General features: G+C 50.6%; 3 protein-coding genes across 3 annotated transcripts; 2 read left to right on the top strand and 1 right to left on the bottom strand.

The window, feature by feature from the left end:
- Window positions 1–4,542: 4,542 nt before the first annotated feature.
- ENH_00046030 (hypothetical protein, conserved) lies at window positions 4,543–6,486 on the top strand (the record flags this gene model as incomplete). The annotated part of the gene is made up of 2 exons (XM_013585467.1): window positions 4,543–4,990; window positions 5,219–6,486. 2 exons carry the CDS (start codon window positions 4,543–4,545, stop codon window positions 6,484–6,486), a joined length of 1,716 nt encoding a protein of 571 aa, XP_013440921.1.
- Window positions 6,487–7,547: 1,061 nt separating this feature from the next.
- ENH_00046020 (hypothetical protein, conserved) lies at window positions 7,548–8,825 on the bottom strand (the record flags this gene model as incomplete). The annotated part of the gene is made up of 2 exons (XM_013585466.1): window positions 7,548–7,589; window positions 7,716–8,825. 2 exons carry the CDS (start codon window positions 8,823–8,825, stop codon window positions 7,548–7,550), a joined length of 1,152 nt encoding a protein of 383 aa, XP_013440920.1.
- A 5,337-nt stretch (window positions 8,826–14,162) lies between these two features.
- On the top strand, window positions 14,163–19,820 carry ENH_00046010 (hypothetical protein; the record flags this gene model as incomplete). The annotated part of the gene is made up of 1 exon (XM_013585465.1): window positions 14,163–19,820. A coding segment is annotated over one exon (5,658 nt), but the record flags the coding sequence as incomplete, so codon positions are not given.

Genomic DNA, 19,820 nt, shown 5'->3' with positions numbered 1-19,820 from the left:
GAGTATGATGACCGGAATGCGTCCTAATCGTACCAGAGAGTAAGATCACTGGATTAGTGGGAAGTGAAGGCGACAAACTCTCTATGGTACATTGGATATTTCTGGCGAATGGAGTTCACGTCTTGGCTGAGGAGGCTGACTTGCCTGTAGTACGAAAACTGCTCCTCTTGCATGCTGTGAGATGTCAGTATATGTGCCTGTTGCTTGGAAGTATAAAAGGAAGAGCGAGCATTGCTTTACGAATAGCTCTAAAATTCTGCATCAACAGGCCCTGATGAGTGTCAAGATTTTGTGTCTAAATGCAGCAACGAAACAACCACGTGCTACAGCTCAAGCAAGGCGGAGTAACTCATATGCCTTGTTGAGCTTCGTGGTTTCGAAATTTCATGCGGTCGTATAATAAATTAAGCCCTGCCTAGGGAGTCACACAGCGCGTCCATGAACTTATGGTTAGAAGAAAAGGGTACCTATGCTCGTGAGATCAACTAGTGTGCAGCCATCACGACTGTTGGTGGCAGCAGTGCATGTGAACTATCTGGCAACGCTGCTAGGTGCTTTTTGAACAACTAGAGAATATGTAGGGGTTCCTTCTACGCCTCAGATGACAGTGTCCATTCGTCGAGCTATGCGCCGTCGAGGCTGGAGGTGAGAAACTATGACTCTCCCCTGTCAGCGTCGCCTTGCAGGCCGGCGGGGAATGTGATGCGGGACTAGGCCGCAGGGATCCGACAGCAGTGCCCTGTTAACGCATGCATCAGCTGTTCTTGGCTCTCTCCGCACAAGTGAATGGCGTATAGCTTTCGCACTCCTGGTGAAGCCGGTATGGTGCTGGTCCCCTATAGTGAACCCCGCAGATGTATCGTGCTGGCCTGAGCCTCGCACAGTAGCCCTTTTACAAGCATGCTAGCATTGGCTTTGCGGCGTGTCTTGTAACCTCTGGGAGTGGAGCGAACGAGTGTAGCCGCATCTCATGCAGTAATCTGGTACAGTTGCTGGGTCAGCATAACGTAGGCTTGCTCAGCTAGGGTCATCCCAGCACCTGCTGTGGTTGTTTGTTCTGCTCCTTTGCCGCTGTGTTGCCTTTGTCTCTGTTTCCTTTTATTTGGTACATTGCATCATCCACCATTCACAAAAGTTGAAGCTCATCAGACTGAAAATAAAGAGACTGTCTGATGTTTCGTTAGCCAGCCTAGCAGCATCGTAAGGTATAGGCCCCACAAGGAAATCTCCCGCTAGACATCACATCACATACACAGCATTGCCAAGCGGTTGATATGTAGCTGCTCTTCTTTGGTAATGGTGAAACTGCAGACCTTGCACAGGGGACGCAGCCTCAATTCTAGCTGCTCAACAGTGATTGGGCTGATGAAACTGTGAGGTGCAGCACTGTTCACAAGCGCTCCACATGCTATGTATCTGACGGACAAAAAAAGCCGTCATTCCCATGCTGCAAGTAGCTTCCAGCTCCTACCAGCCAATTATGTATACAGTTCTTGTCGCCACCGCTGCGGCGTGGCTCGCATTTCAGTACTACCGGATGCCTCAAACTGTTCGCTCGCCTTGTTCTGTTCGTTATCCTGCATGCTGAGAGTAATATTGGTGCCAAGGTCCGCCCGTAGTAAGTTCCGCTTTTCTTTTCAGCGTACACCTTGAGAACTGCTGTAATCCCTACACCTATGGCACATGCTTGCTAGCGCTTCTGGATTCTCTTCTTCCATCTAGACAAGACGGTGAAGTTCGGCCTCATCTTGACGGCATGCAGCAGCCCTCCACCCAGTTGTTGGCGCGTGGAGGCCAGTCCCCCGTAACTCGTAGGCCTTGGGGATTGAATATGGGCTTTGCTTTCCTTTCTTCTCGGGCCTATTAGTGCAGCTGGCCCATTTTTACCACTCTTGCCTTGGCTTGGGTGGAGTGGCACAATCTCTCGCGTAGTGGCCCTCACCTCCGCGCCTCCTGGAGGTTCCGGCTGATCCGCAAGGCTTCAGCTCCAGTGATGATTAGCCTTTCGCCAAGTCTTCCTTGCCCTTGCACTCAAAACAGACCATAACTTCCTTGCTGCTAGTCGGAGGGTTGTGTAGTCTCTTACGCTGTCTTGCCTAAAGTTGGTTCACCGTCGTGGTTCTTAACAACAAGGCAGATCTACAATACGCACCGTCACTGTCACTATTCTTCCTCTGCTGATTCCCACAGGCCTTAAATTGCTGAGAATTCTACTGCTGCTTCCTACCAGCCCTGTAGCTTGTTGATACTTTCCTTCGTTACGGCCTTGCAAAGGCCGAGTGTCGGGCCAGTCACTTACTACCCCACGCGCTCTGCTTCAGGCATCTCGACCTCTCGCCGGTCATCTTTGCAGAATTAGGGGTGTTATTCTTGCTGTCAATTAGCGGAAATGTGTAGAATGAGGAAACAACGGCTACTAATGCAGAAACGTAGGAGCAACTCGTTCCACTGCTGCCCAGTCCTCCATGTCAGCGCTTGTACCCTTCAGGTAAGTCTGTGCACGGGAGTGCCGCCCTGTAACTATTCCCTTAACTCTCCCCAAGCAGCACTGGTCCAGGCCTACCTTCGTAAGCCGCTTTTCTGATGTACTGAAAAAGTTTCTCATGCTCCGGCCTTCTTTGTATGTGAGTGGCTGTGATGCCAGTGGCATCCATCGTTCCAGGATCATATGGAGGAGAAGGCCACGAAACTATTCAAGCCCGCTTTAAATTAACGATTTCCCTGGCTTGGCTCACTTGTGGAGGCCCTTCTGCTTGATTCCTCCTTATGCCACCCCTTTGCAGAATCTCGACCGTGTCTCTGTGAACCTGCGCTCGCGGAGATGGAACTCCATGGTGCACTCCTTGAGTTGGCTGGCAAGTGCTTGGCATTCTAGATGTTTTGTGTGCAGCTATGAAGAGCACAGTTTCAGCGAGCTCCTATATAGCATCCTTCTTTGCTTCATTTCGCGTCCCGGTGTTGGGACTGGACCGAAAATAAGAGTCAATTCAGCAAGGGTCTGAAAAACAGCTAACAAGTTCAGGAGCATACAAATCGGGCATAAATTGTGTGTTAGCAATTGATATGCGGGCATAACACTTGGACTGCCCCTTGATAAAGAGGCAGCAAACGAGACCAAGTCGCCAGCTGTAAAGCAGCGCCTTAAGCGGCCCACTGCGCTTCCCCCCGCCTCGCTTGGAGGCGTAGCTAGTCAATAGAAGAAACTGTGATGCATCCACAAGCAGAATCAAGGTGTTTTCGCGCTTATGGGAAGAAATCGCGCTCTCAGGATGTCCCCATGTTTGCTGCTAGTTAAAGACTTGGTGGAACCACCCCCTCGTGCAAAGAATAGCTGCCTACAATGTAGTGCAAACGCTTTGAACTAAGGCTGCCAATATTGACGCTTAGTGGCTTCTCTGGAGCCCGAAAATTCAGTGCTTTATTCCTTCCCGTTGAACTGGCGAGTTGGAACTACAGAAGAATGCACATAAGGTCATCTTGGAAACGATATTTCGCATCCAATGACTTGCTTCACGCCTTTTGCATACAGACAATTGAATTGGTAAGACCGAGCAGTTGGTAGCTTTTTGCCTCAAGAATGCGTCACATTGGCTTGCCGCTTGAGTATCTGCAGCAAGGCGGATTTTTGCTAGTATGTTACTGTTCACTGATCTTCGGGGAAATGGAAGTTCTGGTGGAACTAACCTGTTTTAGCAGTGCCTGCAGCATGCGTAATTGACACTGTCCTAACGTGGCAAAAAAAGAATACCCAGGCAACTTGGCTGTCCCTCATCGTCCTTGCCAACGTACTTGGTAGCAACTGATTTCCACACCAACAGAAGCTGGTGATCAACGCTTATTCATAAGAAAAATAATAACTTGAGGGGAAAGAAGGAAGTCTGGCCGGCAACAGATGGGGCTGGTCACCTCTAGGCAGGTCTGCTGGTCGCCAAGTGGGTCATCACGGACACTAGCCCACAGCTAGCAAATGTATCAATTTCATTCAAGCATTAGTGTTCTGAGATGTTGACTACTCAAAATCAGCCAAGGAGAGTCTGCAATTGTCTGTTGAAGCTGCTTCAGCTCCCCCGTGGACGTTGAGTATGTCTGGCCTTCAAATCGGTCGCTCACCTGACGCCGCTGTCTTGAGGGGCAAAACAACAACTATTCCCTAAGGAATAAAACACAATGTTTACAGGAGTAAACAAGATAAGGTCTCCGTGCAAACCTAGTGGTTGTGGTGGTGTTACTCCAAAATTTACTCAATTCAACCTCCAGGCGGCTAAAATTGCCAGCCGAAGGACACCGCATGCTGAAATGGCATGCTGAGCCCACATTGCGACTCGAGTGCCTTAAGCTTCTTTTTTCACTTTTCACACTTTTCTCAGTGGTGGTTTCAACGGCCTACAGATTTTCCACCGACTGGATCCCGAGCGAGACGGTTAGCACGACAAATCGCGCCGCCGAAAGCACCAGAAGGCTGAGTGGCGTTAAAACCTTGACTGTACCCGTAAAGACAATTCCCCAGTCGGTTTTAGCCCACTTCATTGCAGTTCGGTGACAATGCGCATTTTTGCCTGGTCTGACCTGCATCTTGAAAGCAAAGTCAATTTTGAGCTTGTCAAGCAATTTTGCCAGCTGAACAGGAAGCGCACCGACTCTGCAGAAGCTTCCCTCTCCACAAGCCATGGAAGTTCATACACTTCGGGAAGCGAAAATAATTGTCCAGGCACCTCCAAAGCCGATGCTGCTGCTGCGGAGCAACCAACTTGGCCTCCTCTGGCAGGATCGTTGGTGGGAAACATCGAACATCTTTGGGAAGTAGTCACTGGGGCCACGGCTCCATTAAAAGAAGATTTCACAAAGGATGTTCTTATTTTAGCTGGCGATGTGCATCATGAGTTGGAAGGCCTCAAAGACTCACTGGAGCTCTTCTGCTCAGTCTTTGGGCACGTGACATTCGTGCCAGGGAATCACGAGCTGTGGGTAACCCACAAGGATAGAGACATGGGTAAGGGAGCATCATAGTCAAAACAAAATAAGTCAAGCTTTTTTATGGGAGAGTACGAGCTGTGGCTGGAAGAATTTTGTGTGCGCATACTTTAAAGTGTGAAATTTGTGTATGGGAATTTCAGCCCTCTCCCCTGTGATTACCAAGCCAAGTGATATGTTGAGCAGCACTTTCTTAGCATATGTCTATTTTGGATGCAAAAGCCACTTTGGAAGCCTGTTTGTGCAGGGATTGGCGACAGTCTACAGAAGTTCGACAGCATCTTGCGGCTTTGCGAATCTCTGGGGATCCACACCAAGCCTTTTTCCCCTTCCAAGGGGGTACGACTGGTGCCTTTGTTTTCCTGGTACGACGAACTCGATCCTCATTTTCGTCGAGCAGCCCTGATTGCGCGCACGCCTCTCAGCTCAGCTCCAGGACAGGTCAAGCGCTATCCGCGTGCCTCGAATCAAGGAGGCACTTCACGCGAGGGCAGCAGGGCGCATAGCTCAAAGCTTCTGCTCTCACTAGCAGAAAACTGGATGGACTACAGCGCATGCAGTTGGCCGCATCCCCTCAGCAACAATGACCCAAAGTCTGGCAGCCGGCAGTGCATGGAGGGCAATACTAACGAAAGGCACGACCCCGAAGCGGTTTTGTCCAAACGGTTCACCGGAATGTGTCTTGGAAAAAGTAGACGATACCAGTGCAGGACTGAAAATCTGCATCGTGCCTCTACTGCTTCTGTTACTGTCGCACTTCCCCACCCAGACGCTGGTCTCAAGGAGACAGCGCTCCTCTGTGGGTCCAGATGGGCAAAGAATGCCTCGTCTAAATCTCCCCACCAAAAGGTGCCGGTCGAAAAGGCAAGGGAGGCGGCTTGTAAGACACTGGACAGTTGCGCTCCACGGCGGTTTACAGACGCATGGGGAATGCCTCTGAGTCTGGCAGAGTTTTTCGCAGCCGAAAATGAGCGCCGAGATTGTTTTGTGCGCAACACTCAGAAACACACCATGGATGCCACACGTTCGGGACGGACTTTTCCAAACGTTGCGAGAAAGCCGCCCTTCCCAGATCTGCATGACGCGACGGCGGCTGTTGATTTTACCGCCGAGGCACAGGTGGGTCAGAAAGTTTCTTCGGAAAGCGCCAAGAGTTTGCATGCAGTTAATTCTGAAATGGAAGCCAGCAGTTCCCCAGAAAAACTCCGCATGCATGAATATTCATGTTGCGATGACCAACCAGTTGTTATTACTTTTTCTCACTTTCTGCCTCGTGCTGAACTGGCGACTCTCTATCCATTGAAACCCAGTGCACTCGCATATGTGATGGGGTCAAGCCGCATTGACGAGCAGCTGAGACAGGCGGACGGCTCGCTTCATGTCTTTGGGCATTCGCACGTCAATATCGACCACAAAATAGAGGTGCGAGCCTTAGGACGCACGCCTTGCCCCCCTAGTTCCTGCAAATGTTTAATATCGTTTTCCCTCGTTTCGTTCCGCCCCGATGCGAAGTAGGGCCGGGTTTTCTGTACGCCTCACGCCTTAAGTGCTTCCCTTGCTTTGATCCTAGATTAACACCGCGAAGTTTTGCAGTTCCTACTTACGAATGCATTTCTTAGGGTGTCCGCTACATCCAGCACTCTCTAGGGCGCCCATCTGAGCAAAAATGGTTTCCTGGGCGTCTACGGCCTAAAGTGATATTCGAAGTCAAATCCTAGGGGATATGCTGATGCTTGGGTACCCGGGTGCTACTGGGGCTCTTGACTCGACGCGCGGAACATGGAGCGCATCTCATTCCATGTCTGCCCCACCTTTCGAAGCTTACGAAAGCGTTCGCGCAGAATTCTTGCACACCACTCCTTCAGGTGTTAACATTCAGCAGCTCTGCGCGTGACAAGCTCAGTTGCCGCTTTTGGCCTTGTTTTGCTGCACAGCAAAACCCGTTTAGCAGGGCTGTTGTGTCACAGGTGTCAAGTCCGTAAGGACAAATGTGAATGTAGGTTATCACAAACGCGTCAGTTGTGGCCAGTTTTGAATGCCATGTGGCACGGCTTCTTTTTGCAGCCAGACGTCCTTTAAGGACGTTTTATGCTTGAGGAAGCAATCCGCAGAGTCGCACAACGTTACAAGCAAACTGCTTGAGGGTTCCTCTTATGGGTTCCTTCTGCAATTCCCTCTTGTAGCTACTTGCACTTATTCTGTTTGAAATTAAATAAGAGATTTTAGCAGGACGTGCTAGCCAAAGAAAGGTGCGCACGCTGGTTATTGAGCTCTTTATCCAAATGCAAACCACTAATAGAAGAGGTAGCACTATGAGGTTTTTTGGTGGGGCTGGCTTGCCACAGTAAATCGTTGACTTGCGAACTAATAGATCTCGTTATTGTTCGCATTGTAGTCACTACGAATTAATAAAAGTAAGCCTGGACACAAGCATGGCAAGAAGCGGGCGTCTGCACCAGTGGGCAGATAACCCTATGGTAATGCCACCCACAGTATCTAAATCTCGGCAGTGCTTCAACCAGCAGGTTTCACTGCCGCCGATTGAACTAAAGCACTTTGAAAGACAGTATGAGTTATCACATTTCATTTTCTTCGCCTTCAGCGAGCTCCCCGTAGGCCTGGAAGGCAGCCAAGCATACACACGTTAGCCAGAAGTAAGACATGGGCTAAGCGCTTGCACTGAGTGTGGAACTTCCTATACATCTCCCACTGTGTTTATGGCATACGTGTTAGTTTAGACTCACTTCGCCGCTATCCTCCTCGATGGACTGAAGGTACTGCTTAGAGTTTGAGCCACGTTCTAGCTCGCCTCCCTCTGTATCTCCTGTGTGGCGTGTTGCTCCGCTTGGCCGCATTTCATTTTGCTCCGCTTCAGCAGCATTTAGGAGAACGTCACAAGCCCCAAGAGCGCGCCCTGCAATAACTAACATTATGGCTATGTAGCCTTGCCATCCGGGGCTGCCAAAAGTGATGCCAATGATGAAAACAAAGAAAATAGACAAAACCTCCAGAAAGCGCCATGGGCCTTGGCCAGTTCTGCGAATGAGACGATTCGACACAATGTTCTTCAGAAACGGGAGTGCTCCTACAGTGAAAAGGCATCCCCAAGTCTGCCAGGTGTAGAGCGATCCGAAGTTCATAGGCATAGCACTAAGTACTGAGCCTTCCCCGCAGATTATCATCAAGATGGGAAGAATGATGACAGAGATAAGATGCTGGTGGTTGTGCAAGAGGTTCCCTTTGCCTTCAACTTCGTGCATGACTTTCTGGAGGAACGCTGCGCGGAAGGCGGCAGAAAAAATAGCATAAAGCAAAGCCCAAGGCAGCACTTCCGAGCCGACTGTCTTTGAGTCCGTGATGCCTAGAAGAAACGCTGTAAACAGCAGACCAATGGCTTGCCAGCGCATAGGCATGTATTCTTCTCCGCAACCCACGAAACGGGTAACATGGTGAAGGACAACAGCGAAGGCAACTACGACGGGGAGAGTTGCAATACACTGCACTCGGTACAGGAGGACGTTCGCGAGTACGAGCATGAGTGCGTTGACAATCGTCGGTACAAACAATCTCCTGAGAAGCCTTTTGTCTATTTCAACTCGTGGGAAATAAGCAAGCTTTGGATATTCCTGTCCAACCTCGCCCAGGCACCAAGCCATCAGCAGGCCTTGGGCCAGCTGCCACCAAGTGACGAAGACTGGAAATGGGACGACATCGAGGAACAAACGGTAAACCACAAAAATGTTTGATAACGTCAAAATCAGGAACAAGATTTCCGACGTCAGAATCTCGGGGTCTCTGACGTAGCGTTGAAGTTCTTGCCAAGTCGGCAGTCGCACATCGCGGAGTGAGGCCATTGTGTCAGCCTTCGTCGCCAGCACACAAAGACTAACAAAAACGGTCCGAGAGGTTTAAGAAAAAAGGGAGATGCTCTCTCCCTGAAACTTATGGTTTGCTGACACTGTCCATGCAGCGAAATGGCCGTATCGACAGGTGTCGCTGGACAGTAGACTCGCAGCCGACAGCGCAAACGGGCCGCCGAGGGCTAACTGTAGATTTTGCAGATGGAGAAGTTTCAATCACCAACGCAAATAACTCCTGAGAGTTTACTTTTTAAGTGTTTCTCAAACAGGGACACTAGAAGAAGGTAGAGGGCGATCTGCGCTGCGAGCTATGACGACTTTCAGAGCTGCAGGCAGCGGCGCCCTTAAGCGGCGGCCCCCGACAGTCGGCAGCCATCGGTTGTAGTTCCGTTGACCCAAGAAGTGATTCGCGTCGACAAGGAACTAGCCTGTTAGATAGACTAAAAATATAAATTTTCATTTTTAGTTCCATTTGCAATGTTACTGGGCATTATGGGTCCGGTATTCTGGAGAGCAAGCCACTGAACTGATCGCTAGATCGCTCAACTACAGCATCACTTGGTGGTTGTTCAACGCTAATTTGTCCATAATATCAGAGGATTCTTGCTAATTTATGTTGATAGCTCACTGAGAATGTAGTTTTTAGGAAGTGTGCGCAGTTGGTGGCATCGCTTTAGCCCTTCTCAGTCTCTCAGCAGTCTCCAAGATGCCGGTGTGCAAAATGAGTTTCAAAGCGGTTGCTTCCAAAGTTCTCATTGCACTAGTTAAATCCGGCCTTTCCGTTTGCTCCTGTCTGTTCCGCCTACTTAATTCATCGTGGAGGTATTTTATTGTGCAGCTGTCTTACTTTCGGCAAAAGGCTCGAAAAAACGCCCAAGCCTACGATGTACCAAGCGCACCCCTTTCATGCAACACTTTCTAAATAAATTTTTGATTCTGTAGTCTGAGGTATACAGTATCAAACTCTCTGCTCGAATGGATATGGCACCAGTCTAGAACGGCAGCCTGCGGAGCCCTCTACACTGTTTAACAAATGCCCGTTGTGCATCCTTGAGGGGTGTTACAGAGCTACTGCTCTGCAGTAAGGGATGGCATACGTACCTCTTTGTATGCTGGACAGAGTTCGTGACTGCCTGTAATACGAATCGACATCTAAACCTTCATGGTGTGCCAGGGCCTATCTGAGTGCATCGGAACGCCAAAAAGTACACGGAAAGATGAAGCCATTGCATGAACAGCAGCTTGCCCTCGGCTCCAAGGGCTTATGGCTCAAATAGAAGGTGCAAGACAAGCACTAGCGTCCATGGGCCTTTAGCTGGGACATACTCAAATTCAGTGCTCAGCGCCGAAACGATGAGCAACAGTCCAATACAGAGAATCAATTTATGAAAGACACGGCCCCAATACATCTGTGATTGCATTGTACCCGTAGATGCTTAGGAAGGGCGGAGGGCCAAAGTTGACGTCGGAGGATTTAGGGGACTGACGGGTTCAATGCACCATGAGCGACAATCGTTTGTGCACCAATAGCGCAGAATACTTCTTATGCGCATGTTTGCTTGGGTTTCAAACCACGCATGCCAGCCCTAAGCATTGTGTCTATGCTCTGATATACCAGAAAAATTCCTCATTCATAGCACTTGGCAGCAATTCTGGCGCTTGTATCGAAAACTCAGAGAAACTGCGCGGGTGCTTCCCATCCCAAGTGCAACCCATTTTCCCACCCTTACGCCAGATTATTAGCTGCTGTTTGTCTAATTCTTCTCTTGCAGCTTCTTCCTGTAGCTAGATACATGCACAGCTCCCCTCGCTACTCTCTCAGATGTCCTTTTTGCCAATTCTGGCTATGAAACGGCCTGATGAGAAAATTCATGGGGGTGTGGCTTCCTTCACATTAGGAATCCTCAAGCTAAGCTCTGCGCGAAGGCTATTTTCATGCTTCTGAACTCAACAGACTTGTTCACTTGACCCTCGGAATGCTTTTGCTCTTCCGGCTAAGCCACTTCTAGCTGCAGTATCACCAGCATCAATAAAATGCATTGCCGTAAAATACATACATCAGGCTAGAGAAACTGCATCATCTCTTTCTGGAGGCGCAGGAACATTTTTAATTAAGAATAAAACATCAAAAGAACAAAAGTGGGCGTAAGCTGGAACATCGAACAAAGAACGCGGAGGCAGTACGATCAATTGGTGCGCATTGTTGGAAACGGATAGGCTTCTGAAGTACTAGCTAGCCTAAAGCTTAGCATAGAGTGAGAGATAAGTGTAGGAGAGTTAATTCCGCTGGGCCTGACCACCAGCTACACTGAGCAGTAGACGACAAAAGCACAAAGATATAAGGAACCAGCCGCCAACAGGAATGAGCTGCACCGGAACTTTCGACGCTCATAGGCGCAACACGCCGGAGAGAAGGCACATCAAGCTTTATACAAATACAAGGTTGTTCATACAAATACAAGGTTGGAGCTGGAATCCCCACCGTACAAGGGCATTAATCTTTCCGGCTAGCCCAGTTACAGGCTTACACGGAACGAGTGAGGCAACTCAACATTTAGTAAAGCCGTCTGAGGAGCTTATGCCAGAGTACATATCCCATCAAATCATCTCCTGACGAAAAGATTACGGATGTTGCCTTGGGTTAACTCCACTTTCGGTTGCCAGTGGTAGCAAGGTAAGTTTCTGCGCTCAGCGAGAAGACTGCCACAGGGGAAGCTGTGAGCAGCGAAGGAGGAACAACATTCGTCAAAACGGAAAGCAGGGTGACTTCAGGAAGACGCGGCACAGAAGTTGCCGCTGAAAAATTCGCTGACAGCCCTTGTAAAGCCTTAAAAAAGAGCTAAAGTGTATCCCCTGCAGATATTTTTCCTGTTCTCTGCAAATAGCTGCTTGAGACACGTTGAGACACGTGATTCAGAGGCGCAGATTATCTCTGTGGTTCTTCCAAATCAAACATCAATGTTTTGCTGACATATGAAGGTTCACAGTGCGATTGTGAGAGGAGCTTGGTGGTGCATAGCTGAGTGTACGTCGTCACCCGTTCCTGATTTACCTGCGTGAATTCTTTCCCCGAATTTAAACATCTCGCTCCCCCCGAAGTACATGAAGCGTAGTGTAGGCTTCTTCGTTCACTCTGCTACCTGTTTCTCTCTAACATGCGTTCTTCCGTTGATATAATGAGTGAGTATAGTACTGATTTCTGCTTCTTCTAAATCCTCATCAATAAGAAAGCTAGAAACAGCTTATTTTGTCATTGAGTTTGGCCAGCCATGTGACTCGAAGTAACGCTTGCTGTGAGCCCGAGAAAGTTGAAAGAAAATTGGAGCTCAGCTGAGGTGCGTTTCTCTCGTTGCACAGGCGTCAATGCAGAGCAGAGCAACTTTGAAGGCATAGAACCGGTTTATTCAAAGCTAAAAGCCTTAGTTCGGCGCTGACGTCAATGCTCACACGGAGCAGGGACGATTTACAGCTGCAGTCGAAGTGAAAATGTGACAGATCACACAAGCAAAAGCACGGCTGTACTTTTTCTGCTGAATTCCGACAAAGCAGGTATATTCACCAGTGCTTCAGCCTGTATATTGGTTACTTACGAAATGCGCTGAAGAAAAGTAGAGCCATCCTCCCGCTCAAGTAGGCGACTTAGTTCCACACTGCCCCTTAACGTGATCCAACATCCGGCGGTACTCCCTATTCGCACAGAAGTGGCTCAGGAGCTACTTTATTGTCTGCTCTTGAAATATCTCGGGAGCTCGCCCTCCTTTAAATGTTCGCTGTTAACTAAGCTTATACTGCCGCCACACGGAGACTTCAGGGGGTAGAGAAACTCGATATTTGGGACTAAGTAGGTAGCTCCCCTGTGGAATGCCTTACTGCCTTGAGTAATGGCTGTCGTGCTGCAGGACCTCTGACGAACAACTCCACAGCACCGAGGCGACAGAAGATCCCTCTGGAACCCCCTCTAGAAAGGTCCTTTCTCAACTGTCAAAATATACACTCTAACCACCTACGTAAGGACGAAGTCTGGTGACAACCTCGACCCCTCCGAAGGAGAGCTAGCTACTGTCTCTTATTGCACCACTTTCCCAAGCAGAAAATTATGCTCTAGACCGCATCTGCAAAGCCGTACCCGCTATGAACTTGCATGGGTCCACTGGCCTCTGCTTGATGCATTCAGACAGAGCTTTGCGCAATGCATCGTACAGCTCTTTGCTGAAGGCTTCAGTCTGACCTTCCATTATTGGCGAAAATGTTTAACAGTTTCGTCGACTAGTAGCTTGCTGCAGCATAGACATAGGCGTGACATTTCTGATGGAGCAGCTCTGAAAGGCCCTCATTCGTGCTGCCTGTGACGTGTGTGGAATTTCCAGCTGCCAGATAGGTGCAGACGCGCAGTGTTTTTCCAGTGCACCATCCCCTTCGGTCTACCCGATGTTGCGTGAAGTGCGCATTCAAGTGCTCCCAGTTAGCAGCCACCGGCTAAGCCTTCGCCTCTTGTATACGGCGTGTTTCACTTTTTTACTTTGCTGCTTGACTCCTGTATGCCATGCAGCAGACAGGACACCCCCTCCTTCCGACGGCCAGAAGGGCGACTACCGGGTTCAGCAGTGGCAAAAATATGCACTGAAAAGAAACGAGAAAATCTGATTAGTTATAAACGTTCATAGGAGAGGGTGATTAAACTGCTAAGAAAGCATGCTAGCAGAGTACGGAACTGCACAGGTGTTCATGCGGGCCCTGGGCATTAGCAGCTCTATTGCCATTTGCTGTTCTGCGATTCTGCGCCATGGTGAATTACCAGTGCTTCATAATAACATGTGGAAATTTTGTGCTTCACATGCGCAAACGGTTAATTGTAGTCCGTATAGCAAAAGGTTCGACTCAGTAGGCGGCTCTTAATGTAGCGCAGCTGTAACTGCTGCAGCATCGATGCTCAAAATGAGTTCCCTTGCCATCAGTTCCCGTTCATAAATTGTGCAGTATTTTGTTTTTCACGCTGAAGGTACTCTTTGTATTATATCAACTTAACAACTATTGCATTGATTTGCCCGACACTGTCATTGCCACTGGACTTGCAGTAGGACGCAGCGCCTATACCCGTGAGGGTCTGAGTTGCACATTGCTTGTACCCTTGTGGTTTGCTTTAGAAAAGCTCGTGATTCCCGTTCGAATACATGCATTTTGTGCGCTAGCCACGTTTGTTTTTGGACCTTTACCGCTTGAAATGCAGGGATCATGCCCTGCACGGCTCTCCGCGACTTTACAATGGTTTACTAGGGGAACCTGTACATCTTAGGGGTATGACGTATTCTCTGTATCTCCACATGCGTTCCTATGGAGGCGCAAAGTGGAGATGGGGTCCCCGGGGGGCAGCCTGACGCTGCCCTTGGGGCTGTGGATGCTACTTCCATCTTGCCCTATTTCCTCAAGGAGATGCAGCGACAAGACCGCAGTACGTCGGTCCCCCAGGAGCAGACAGTGGGGCGGGGGCGACGCACTGTGCGCATTCCATCCTTGAACGGGGGCCAGCCGGGTCCTCAGAGTCGGCCGCGTGTTGAGGGGCGGAGGGGCCCATCAACTGCGCTTCCGTTGCAAAATGCACAGACTTGGCGAAAAATTGACGGAAATTCAGTTAAAGGGGAGTGGCTGGCCGCCTCTCTTGATTCCATTGTCAAGTCATCAGACGCTGTGCCACTGTTGAACCACCTGCGGCTGCTGACTTCTCGCTTGTTCAGCGAAAATCAGTGGCTAAAAGCACAAGCCCAGCAGAAGGCTAATGGGACTCGCCAGAACGTGCAGCAGGAGAAGCAACAGCCCAGGCAAATAGCGCACGAACAGGAGGCAGCAAGTCTGATGCGAAGGATTATGGAGGAAAATTCCTACTTACAGAGTTTCGTAAGTTCGAATGCGCGAGTTTTGCAGAGTTCAGAGCTGGCAAAGGCTCAGAAAGAGCGCGCTGAGGCTCTAGAGAGCAACAGGAGATTGCAGAAGCAGGCAGAAAGAGACCGACAGGTCATTGTAGAGTTGGAGTTGAAGAGCCGCACCTTCGCTGACGCGTATGCATGGCTTACCAGCCACACCAGAATGATACACGCCAAAGATGCACCAGCCCTCGTGGCGCTCTGGCGCGCGAGAATGGCAACAGCAAGCGCTATGGAGAAGGGGAGCGTAGTGCCAGAATTCACCAAGGACTTGGCAAGGGCCTATGCAGTTGCGGACTCAGAGGGAGATGCGGAGACATGCTCTGAAGACGGGAGCGACAAGAAGATAAGGGAGGCGCGGTTAATGGCTGCAGAGCTGAGAGAAGCTGAAGCAGTGAGTGAAGCGCGGCATGCCCAGACGCAGGCCTTGCTGGCGGAGGAACGCGCGATCGCAGCGGAGCAACGCCTTTCTGCTGCTCAAAATGAGCTAAAGGAGCTCAAGAGGGTTGTCGGGGAGGCCCCGTCAACCTGCAACAGCGCGTCACACAGTGCGACAGGTGGGGAGCAGAGACTCAGCGCGGCTCTCATTGAGAGTCAGAAGAGGGCAGAAGCTGCCGAAGAAGAATGCAGTAAACTTAGAGGACACTTGGAAGAGCTCCAGAGTGCTCTTGATGCTGCCGCATCAGAGAAAAACAGTCTCGAGAAGGAGAAGGCAGAGGCGCTGCTTGCTGCTGAGACCAAGCTGAGTACCTTGTCGGCACACCACGCAGAGGCCATTGAACAGTTGCAAGCTAAGCACGCCCAAGAGATTGAGGCGATGAAATGCTCCGCTCAGGAGGCGACACAACTGAGGAAGGAAGTTGAAGATATGCACCAGCAGTGTGCAGAATTGAGCTCCAAGCTGGCTGCAAGGAATGCGAAGGCTGGCGAGGGGCTTGTAAGAGCAGTATCACCACAGAGTATCGGCTCCCCTACGGCTTCTGATATATCTACGCTTACCTCGGAGCGAGACAGCTACAAGGCCATGGCGTTAAGGCTAGAGATGGACATCAAACGCCTTCACGCTAAAGCAGCAGAGGTAGCGCAGCTGGAGAAGACGGTTGCCGCTTTAAACGCAAAACTGTTGGCGGGCGAGGAACTCAAGAAGGCGTACGAAAATCTTCAAAGCGAAACCCAGCGCCTCAGAAGTAAAGTAGGGCCGAGCAAAATTGCTGCCAATGGAATGATTGAGCCCAAAACTGAGACAGCTGTTAGTGATAATGCGGCACTGATCAACGAGCGAGATAGTCTGAATGCAAGAATCATAGATCTAGAAGAACAGGTGGTGAACTTGCAAAAAGAAAACGAGTCTTTAAGAATTCAGGTTGCTGGCTTCAAGATGGCATCGTGCAAGGCCCTTGAAACAAATGGCAGCGTTGGGCCAGCGCCAACCTCTGACAAAGTATCTGAAGAGCGGGACATTTTGAAAACAAGGGTTAGGTTACTTGAGGAACAACTCGCTGCCTTCAACAGCAACGTGGAAGGCGCCACTCAGGAGTCATCGGAATCAAAATGCATCTCACCTTCCAAGTCATCCTCAGAGACCGTGAAGTCTTCACAGTCGGACAAGCTACAAGCGCCGGTGCCGAAGCGTAGCTTGGGTCTCTCTTTCGCTGACGCAGCACTTAATTCAGACACTTACATTCCTTCAGAAGAGGTGGGTGCAAACCGGCCATCCAGAGTCTCGGAACTTAGTCCCACCAAAGCGAGAATCGGGGTCTTCCCCGCGGGGCTGTCTGAAGGCATGCCGGCGGCCGCTCCATCCAGTGCAGATACTGTCCCTCCTGAAAAGAAGTATGCGGCCGAGACTGCGCTGCCAAAGAAATTAGTGGTTCCCATGGGTGGGAAGACGCTGCCTAACGGAGAGCCGAAGATACCAACTGAGGCGCACCCCGCGGAAACTGTAGGCAGAGGTGAGTCTACTGTTCTTGTGTCTCAACCTGGTGATGAAGCTTCGCCATTAAAAAGTTCAGGGCCCCCAGCTTCAAGGAAGCAGCCGAGTGTATTGCCATCGAAACCAGTGAAGGCATCCGTTGCAAAGCCTTCACAGGACACATCGACACGGCGTCAAAGCCAGCACCGCGCAGACAGTGAAGTCGAGGGTGCCTCGTCAAAGACTGTAGGGCTCTCAGAGGGCAAGGAGCTGCTGAAGACGTTGCCAATGAAGGTCATGAATGCCACGCTATCGGCGCCTTCACTGCAGGGTTCCACTACTCTTGTTGAAGAACAAGCGGTGGTGGAGGCTGAGGCTGTGCCTGCTATGCAGCTGGGACGAGTTGTGGGTAAGAAGTTGCCTGGAACGCTGCAGTCATCGGTACCCAGCGCACTGTCTGCAGATTCAGTTGTTTCAGGGAAAGCCAATGAAACTACAGAAGGACCAGCAACTTGCGCGACTACGGCCAGTGCCGCTCTAGCTAAGGGACCTGTTGCCTCTGTAAAGGAAGCAAAGATTTCCTCGGTCGGAGTAACCAAGAGGCCTACCGAGGCGACTAAGGTCCCAGCTCCTCCGAAAAAGGCTCCTCCAGTGGAGTTTGCAGTGCTGCCTGAGGAGATATTTTCCAAAGAGGCGAAAGAGAGGCTAGAGAGAGAAATGGCTAACTTGCGCAAGCAGGTCGCGGCAGGAGAGGAGTTGAAAGCGACTAATGAAGCGTTGCAGAGGGAGAACGAGGATTTACAGGCTAGGCTTAAGGCAGCTGCAGGCACTTCAAAGCGTCCAGGACCCCCCAGTGAAGGGAACGACCGTGTTGAGTTACCTGGCTCCGCCCCTCCAGCCTCCTCTGGAAACTACGCAGAGGTAGTTAAGCAACGCGACAGCTTGTCAGAAAAAGTAAAGGCACTGGAGCAGGAGCTGTTGAGCATAGTAGGTGCTCAGAAGGCGCCCTCATCTAGTTCTGAAAGTCAGGAGGAGGCTGCTCCTGCAACCAAAATGCCTCTCTCGTGCAAAGATGGTTCTCATTCCTCGACTACCCTAAGGAAAGCACCAGCACAAGAAGTCTCAACAGCCGGTGAAGAACCTGCAGCTGCAACTGCGCAGGCGCGGGCTAAACATGACAGTCTTCAGCAGGAAGTTATCACGCTGAGGCAACAGCTTCTCGCCCTTCAGAAACTCAAGGATGAAAACGCAGCGCTCACGGAGGAGGCCGACAAACTTCGAAAGGAGAATGCACTGTTGAAAAAGCAGATTGGGGAGTTGAAGGCACTTCCGGCAATCACCGCTCGGGCGAGCAGCAGCCACGAAGCACCAATGGCTGATGGAATTGTTGAGGTAACTAAGGATCGAGAAAGTTTGAGCAGGCAGGTGATAGCCGTTGAGGAAGAACTTGCGGCCCCACGCACCGTGGCACAGAACTATGTAGATGAACGGGAGGAGCCAAAGACTACCGCAAATATGACATCTTCCACCGAGCGTTTGCCTGTGCCACATACCAAAAAACCGCCATTGCCTATGTCGAAGCCTCGGAAGACGCTATCTGTTACAACTAATGACCAAGGCACTTCCATTGACGATGAGGCAACAGAGCAGATTGTGCCAAAAACCTTAGAACGCCTCACTGCAGAGGTGAAACCTCAGGCGTTGCCTCCGAAGGTAGCCAAGACAGGACCTGAGGCATCCCAAACAAAGAATGCACTTCCAGGTGCTGTGACTGGTACTTTATTGCCGAAGCATGTGAGCCATGCAGTAACGAAAAAGCTTGCTGGCGGGTTGCAAAGCAAGAACGCGGCAATTTCGCCTCCGGCGCCTTCATCAGAGAGCACTGCATCTGCGCCCGAACCTGCTGCAGAGGCTGCGGATGCGAAGGCCGGTGGCTTAGAGGCGACTTCTGGGGCATTGCTGCCCGAGGAAATCCCTGCTAAAGACCCCCCGGTGGCATCGTCTCCACAGGGGCTTCATATATCGTCTAAAGGAAAGGCTGAATCTGCGTTGCCCAAGAAGCTAGGGCATTCGGTGGGCAAGGCATCCCCTGCAATGCCCCACTCTTCCGTAGACATACCGCTTTCTCATGATTTCGCTGTCTCAGGGGGAGCAGAAGAACATACAGAAGGCGCGGCAGCGTCCACTGGCGGGGTCCATGCCGTTAAAGCTGAAGGCCCTGTTGCTACCACAAAGGAGGTAAAGGCTTTGTCGGTGGGAGGTCCCAAGAGGTTACCTGAGGACACGAAGGTCCCCGCACCACCGAAGAAGGCGCCTTCAGTGGAGCCCGTATTGGTGCCGGAGGGAATTCAGTCAGAGTCAGTGCAGCTGAGGGTAGCACAACTCGAGGCAGAGGTGAGAACATTCAAATCAAAGGCTGAAGCTGCAAAAAAGCTCGAGATTGAGATTGAGCGGATGCGGAGGGAGGTTCTTGCTGGCGAAGAAGCGCGGAAGGCGCATGAGATTCTTCAGAAGGAGATGGAGGAACTACAGAGGAAGCTGACCGAACTGCAGACCAGGGCGCAAAAACGTGCAGAGCCTGGGAGCGGAAATGCATTAGAAGAACGTGACATGGAAACTCTGCGGGCCTCTGGAGACCTCCAGACGGTGTTGAAGGAGCGCGACGAGCTTCGGGACAGGGTGCGAATATTAGAAGAGAAATTAGTTTCTACCGGCGCCAAAACGCAGTCTCAAACGGAGCATCTGCTTGAAACTGAGCCTCCACCAGCAGACGTGCCACGGGAAAGCCTGAACAGCGAAGAGCCTACACAGCCGCTGCGGTATCCATCAAAGGAACAGAAAGCTGAAATCGCCAAGTTGCAGGCTGGTGGTCCTGTTTCCGCCGATATCGCTGCTGAGTTAAGGAAGCGGGAAGAGGACCTCAAGGCGAAAACTGCACAGTTAGAAGAGGTTAGAAAAGAGTCTCTTGAGAAGGACAAAATAATAAAGGAAAAGACCCAAGAAGTGGAGGCGCTAAGAGCTAAGCTGGAAACGCTACAAAAGGAGAAGATGGACGCAATTAAGGACAGCGTCGGCCTGAAGAAAGAGCTTGAGAAGCTGCAGAGGGAGTTAGAGGCTCTTAAGAAGGGGAGCTCGGCTTCTCAAGCCTCTCCTCGGCAG

Source organism: Eimeria necatrix, genomic scaffold (genome assembly GCF_000499385.1).
Source record: "Eimeria necatrix Houghton genomic scaffold, Enh_scaff34, whole genome shotgun sequence".
Taxonomy (NCBI): Eukaryota; Apicomplexa; class Conoidasida; order Eucoccidiorida; family Eimeriidae; genus Eimeria; species Eimeria necatrix.
Note: the sequence above shows the minus strand (reverse complement) of the source record. Positions and strands in the feature narration are given on the sequence as shown.